This window comes from Carya illinoinensis, chromosome 12, assembly GCF_018687715.1.
Source record: "Carya illinoinensis cultivar Pawnee chromosome 12, C.illinoinensisPawnee_v1, whole genome shotgun sequence".
Classification (NCBI taxonomy): Eukaryota; Viridiplantae; Streptophyta; class Magnoliopsida; order Fagales; family Juglandaceae; genus Carya; species Carya illinoinensis.
In genome coordinates, this window is record NC_056763.1 from 1,114,976 (window position 1) to 1,121,953 (window position 6,978).

Below are 6,978 nucleotides of genomic sequence, written 5' to 3' on the forward strand. Positions count from 1 at the left end.
TCTTTGCAAACTAGAAATCTTGTATGATCTAGCTTTTGTTTCACAAACAAAAACTATATTGGGCTGCTTATCCTTAACCAACAGGCTAAGGTCTTGAACTGTCCGAGGGTTCCCAAGCCCTCAGTAGTTTCAACACATGATTTTCATAATGCCAGGTGGTGCTGCTCAGCAGCAACCACCCCTAGTCTGTCATCATTGCAGACCATCTCAACATCTCCTTTTATTCTTTTTCCTTCACTTACCACCTCACTAGCACCTTCAATCGACTCATGATTTCTTTTCAACATAGAGTAAGGATTAGAATACTTACCTGACTTAGGTCTAGCTATAGTTCTTCTCTTCCATCTAGTAGCCTTTTTATTATCTGGAACCTGGTTAGCTTCATTTGAATTCAGCTTTTCAACCATCAACCTACTTTCCTCCACAATAGTTTGCACATCTTCCACATTCACATAGGACTTTGTAAGTTCCTTATTCACTTCTTGCTTCATTACTATTAACTGTTCTTCATTAAGCATCATCACCTTGGAGCTCTCCTCACTCACTTCCACTTCCTCATCACCAAAATTATGTTTGTTATTCCCCCCTTCATTCTCTTCATTTACACAATTAGATCTCAAATGATCCTCACTCTCCTCACTCCTAACCTTTGTTTGCTTCCCCCCACCCCTGCCATAATTCTTTCTAGCTTGAGGCATAGCTCGAAGCCACACACCATACTGACCAGAAATCCCTTCCTCAACCTTACAACCTTCCTTTTCATGTACAATTCTACCACAACCAAAGCACATCCGAGGCAATTTCTCATATCGAAAAGGAATCCAGCTTTTCTTTCCATCTACTAGAATAGTTCTCCCTCGAGCTATAGATCTCCTTAGGTCACATTTCACTTTGACTCTTAGACACCTTACCCAAGCAGATCCATCCTCCTGAACATCCACCTCCTTCACCTCCCCTATCGAACTCCCTATAACTTCCCCCATCTTCTGATTCATATAGCTTAATGGCAAATCCAGCATTTGTACCCATAGACATGCATGATCAAATTCTATTCTACTAGGTTTTGTTTCACCATCAAACTCTTTAATCACAAGCAGATAACTGTCAAATAGCCATGGACAGCCTTCTAACACTCTCACTTTATCTCTTCGAGTAACAAAAGTAGTTATGAAACAATTACTCCTGATCTCATAAAATTCCAGTGGCTTACTAACTTTCCATACATTTTCCATCATCGACCTCACCACCTCTTTTCCTATCCTTCGATCTGAAATAATCTTCCCTACCAGACTTCTTTCACCTTTCAACCTCAATGCTCCAATCGTATTTTGCTGGATCTCAATCGGCTGCTCTTCTTCGTCATTCAATCTCAAACGCTTCCATACTTCCTCCATTTCCTCCATCCTCTCCTCTGCTTACAATCGCAAGCACAGAAACACCTTCCCTCCTCAATCGAGAAACGAAGACTTACACTTCTCCTCAGTCACTTTCCAAAAACGGAAAACGGTTGAGAGAAGACTATTTGGGACACATTATTATTTGTTGCACTCTACTATTTACACTTAATTAAAGTAATTAGGCAATTTTTTTAATACTTTTTTTTATAGGAAAACACTTCATTTCATAAAGGCATAACACCTTAAGACAGGTTATAATAGTGTTGATCAATGAAAATTACATTCTCAATGATAGGAGGAACACTATTCCACCAAATGATCATATCTTCAATGGACCATGCATGTCTTACAAGTCGATGAGCAGCCTCATTTGTTAATCTGCTACTATGCTAAATACTACATTGAGGGAAAGTTTGCATCATGCTTTTGACATCTACTACCACTGAACTGACTGCATGAGACTCAGTTGATCTATTAACCTCTTCCACCAAAAACAAGCAATCACTTTCAATAATTAGATCCGGGATGCCCATATTCATACACAGTTGTAGTCCCCTCAAAAAAGCCACAGCCTCTACTTGTTCTAGTTCTAGGTGAACATATTCAACTCTACTAACTGACATAAGCACCTCTCCCACATGATTCCTCAATACTGCACCCATTCCAGCTTTATTCAATTCAAAGAAAAGAGCACCATCAATATTTAGCTTAAGAGAGTCTTGTGGAGGGGGAGACCATATGTACAGCAGGTTTTTAGGATTAGGAGAACCCAACTATTGCCTAACTAATACAACTTGCAACTTCTTTGCAAAAGCAAAACCAATAACCTGTTGTGGTGAAAAAGCAATCTGCTCATGAACCATCTTATTCCTTCTAAACCAAAAAGCCCAAACCATTAAAAAGAAATCAAATAACTCCTCAGTTGAGCCTTTGAAAAGAAGGTCCATAGTAGGAGAGATAAATGAATTGAAATGAGATCCATTTTGCATCAAAAAACCTGCTAGTTAAGAATGCATGAATGGAAGGGCATAATATCAAAACATGGCACAAATCCTCCATTGGATGTTGACAAAAGTAGCATTGCCCCTCAATGTCTAGTTTTCTTTTAATCAGATTGGCCTTAGTTGGTAAAGTGTCATTACATGCTCTCCAAGCAAAAACCTTAATCTTATGAGGAATTTTTAATTTCCAAATAGCAGTCGAAAACTTCTTCATCAAAGCACCATTAGGGGCCTCCCCACATTCAAGTTCTCAACAAGTTTTAAAGAATCTGTAGGCACTTTTAACAGAGAAAGTACCTAACTTTTCATGTTCCCACATCCACTGATCTATAGATCCAGTATGACTAGGGTGCAATTTGATAACAGCATCAACAATTTTTGGATTGAATAGAGCTCTGACCCTTGTAAGATCCCACCATTTAGTACTTGGATCAATTAGTGAGGAGACTTTGTCCTCTAATTGACAGAGTTGCTCAACACTCAGCTCAGAATCCAGTTCATGTCTCAAGTTTTGAATTCCAGGAATCTAGGCATCATTTAAAATATGGATAGAACTTCCATTTCCCACATTCCACCTACCCCCTTTCACAAGCAGGTTCTTGGCCTCCCATATTCCTCTCTAAGCATAGGAAGGATTACCTCCAAGAGAAGCTGCCAATAGGTCTCCATTAGAAAAATATCTAGCAGCATACATCTTGTGGAATAAGCTCTCCTTATTCTGCAATAATCTCCAAGCTTGTTTTGCCAACATAGCCATATTGAAAATCTCTAGTTCCTTGAACCCCATCCCTCCCGCAAATTTTGATTTGAACATTTTCTTCCAGCTTAGCCAATGTACATTTCTTTCCTCATTCTTTTGACCCCACCAATATCCGGCCATCATACTCTCTATTTCAGAACAAAGCTTTGTTGGAAGTCTGAAACAACTCATAGCATAAGATGGGATTGCCAAAGCTACTGCTTTTAGAAGGACTTCCCTTCCCCCTTGAGAAAACATATTCCCTTTCCACCCTTGTAATTTGAGCCAAACTCTGTGCTTGATCCCTATGAATGCCCTTGATTTTGACTTGCCTACCACTGGAGGCACGCCAAGATACTTATCATATTGCTGCACTTGAGATGAGCTCCATAAGTTCATAATAGCCTGCCTGTTATTCTGTTCCACATTGGCACTGAAAACCATTGCAATTTTCTCTCTATTTAATAGTTGGCCTAAAGCAACTTCATACTGCTTTAACAAAGCTTGCAATCTTACATTTGTATCCACATTGGCAACACAAAAAATCAAGCTATTATCTGCAAATAGCAAGTGATTTAGCTTAGGGGCCCCACGACAAATCTATATGCCAGAAACAGAGTTAGTTCTTTCATCCTCTCTCAATAGACTAATCAACTCTTCAGAACACAAGAGAAATAGGTAGAAGAAATAGGGTCTCCTTGCCTCAAACCTCTTGAGGGAATAATAAAACCAATAGGAGAGCCATTAATCAAAACTGGGAATGAAGGGTTTCTAACACACATCATCACAAGCTGAATTATACTCTCATGGAAGCCCAATTTGCTCATAACAGATTCAAGAAAACTCCATTCTACCCCATCATAAGCTTTACTCATGTCAAGCTTTATGGACATAAAGCCTTTCTTTCATTTCTTCTTTCTCTTAGGCCACGAGGACATTATCTATGATGAGTCTTCCATATAAGAAAGAAGACTGAGAATATGAGATGACCATTGGTAATACTTGCTTAATTTTATTAGCAATAACCTTAGAAATTAGCTTATATATGACATTACATAAACTAATAGTTCTAAGGTCATTAACTATTTGGGGACACTTCTTCTTAGGAACCAAGGTGATGAAAGTATGATTAAGAGTTTGAGGCATTTCACAATGGTTCAAAGTGTGTAAGACAGTAGAAGTGATGGAAGTACCGATGTCAGGCCAAAATTTCTGAAAAAAGAGAGGTGGCATACCATCAGGCCCTAGTGCTTTATTGGGATGCATCTCTTTCAAAGCTTGGAGGACTTAGACAGCTGTGTATAGTCTAATAAGATCATTATTCATCTCAGGTGAGACCTTCCTCTCCATTTTGTCAAGAGTAACCTCCTAGTTTCGAGATCCTACAAAAGCAATGAAGTGAAGTGGTTAACAATTAGCCTGTCACAATCCTTCCCTTCCTGCTAGCAACCTCATGCATCCATAAGCTTTGATAAATAATTCTTCTTCTTTCTTTGAGATGCTTTAGCAAGGAAATATTTTGTATTTTGGTCCCATTCAGCTAACCATAAAAGCCCTTGATCTTTGTTTCCACATAATCTCCTCTCTATCCATCCATTTCTGAACCTCATCTGTTGCTATACCAATCTCCCAGGTATTTATTGTTGACGGGTCTTTACTTTGTTCTAGAGAGAGTTTAAGCCTAGCCTCTTTCAGTTTGACCTGTACTTTACCAAAGTGGGACTTTTTCCACCTTTATAATTTGCTACTACAACCAGAAATGCAATCCACAACACCCTGCATACCACTTTAAGAAGCAGCAATGAGCCACTCATGCTGAACTATTCTTGAACATTCCACTTCTCCAAGCCACATTGCCTCAAATCTGAAAGGTTTAGAACCTCTCCCTCTTAACTGTGCACCTTCTAACTCAATTCATAAAGGGAGATGATCAGAATAAGAGATAGAGCCATGTGTGACTGGGGCTCTATTAAACAAATTACACCAAGCATTATTACCAAGGAACCTATCCAGCCTCTCAAAGACCTAAGCTACATCCTGTCTTCCATTGCACCAAGTATATTTTGGACCATAGAAACCAAGGTCCCTTAACTCACAATCTAGAAACATTTGTTGAAAATCAAGCATTTGCTATTGTGGCCAAACTCTTCCCCTCCATTTCTCCTGTACTATTAAAATCTCATTGAAGTCCCTAAACACTAACCAAGCCTCCTCAGGATTCCTCTTCAAACTTTTTAACAAATTCCAAGTATCCATACATCTTATCAAGTTGGTCATAGATACCTGTCAAGTACCAATTGCTTGAATCTTCAGTTACTATAGCATCAATATGCGAGGCTAAGTAACTCAGAATGGACAATGGCACTTCCTTCTTCCATAACAATGTAAGGCCCCCCACAGCATCAACTGTTAAGCAACAATTAAACTTTAACCTAACTCTACAGAATTCCATCTTTGCAGCATTGAGTTTTGTCTCTTGCAAGATCAAAACATCAGGATCTCCTCTTTTGATTAGATCAAAAAGAGTATGAATACCACGCGGGTTCCCAAGCTCTCATGTTTTCCAACTGAGGACCTTCATTGAGCTCGGTGGGGCTGTGCACCAGCCACCACTGAAACCTGTGAAATGGGTTCCTCATTCCCATTATGGAGTTTATTTTTTTAATATTTATGTTGCAAGCAAATATAAATAATCTATGTACAATGAAATTATTTAATATTCATTAACCATATATAATATGTATAACATTATTAATAATTATGTATACTAAAGAGTAAAGTCTAAATTAATAAGTTGTAACTATCAATATTATAAATATAATTATAGTTACACTTTTTAATGAGTTAATTACATAATCCACATTAATAATTCACTTAATTTTAATTTTAGTAATTTAAATAATTTTTTATTAAGATATTTATAAGAAAAAAAGATGAAACAAACTAATAAAATAATTAGGTCAAACCGATAGCTACTGGTCCAATCCTGAAAAGTGATGGACCCTCGTGCACGTGGGACTGGACTGATTTACACCACTAAATTGTCAATGTTATTTTGAGTTTTGAGCCCAAAGTGTAGTAGAAAAGAAGAAGGCCTATGCTAGTTGCTGGTCTCGAGTATTGAGCTGAACCGGTGAATGAAGAGAATGGTACTCTTTTGATATAACGGGCCTACTTGGGCTGATTTGAGTGTCTTGTTGCAATTAAATAAGCACGGTCGGTCCATTGAGCATGTAAAGTACAATTCATGCCCAAGCCCATGTTCAAAATTGTAAGTTTGCTGGGAAAAAAAGTGAAGGTAAGACATAAAGTGATATTGGGCTTTGCAGTTGGAGAGAATAAAAAATATTGGGCTGACACAACACTGCTTAAGGATTGAATTAACTAAGGCTAAATTAAAGACAACAGTATTTTTTCAAGTCATGGATGAGCTCTTTGAGCACCATTCCACCATCAAGAACAATGGTCGGTTATTTGATCATAATATTAATATTTAGTCTTGTTAAATAAAGTTAATTCAAATTAATCAAGGAGCTGAATTCTCATAAGGCTATATTTTTTCTAGTTTTATAGCCCGTATCACTTTGTTATTTGTATTTCTACGTCACTTAGGAGGATATTACAGTTCTCTAGAAAATTCCATACTTAAAGACCAAGAGATCTACATGGTTTCTCTTAAAAATTATAGAAAGATGAGAGGTTTTCTCTTTTTGATGTAAACTTTTTTCACTCCTAATTTAATATAAGTAAACCCTTATTTAAAAAGTTTTCATATGAGAAGTTAATTAACTTCCCTGAAGTTGGTAGTGGTGGGCCATGTGGACACAATATGGGTCATTGG

General features: G+C 37.7%; 1 protein-coding gene across 1 annotated transcript; it reads right to left on the reverse strand.

Annotated features, from left to right (window-relative positions):
• Positions 1–143: 143 nt before the first annotated feature.
• Positions 144–1,403, reverse strand: LOC122290065. The gene has a single exon (XM_043097590.1). It carries the CDS (start codon positions 1,401–1,403, stop codon positions 144–146), a length of 1,260 nt encoding a protein of 419 aa, XP_042953524.1.
• Between the last annotated feature and the right edge of the window lie 5,575 nt (positions 1,404–6,978).

Bases quoted from the DNA above. Each gene is read 5' to 3' on its own strand.
- LOC122290065 (XM_043097590.1), bottom strand. From the start codon at position 1,403: ATGGAGGAAATGGAGGAAGTATGGAAGCGTTTGAGATTGAATGACGAA.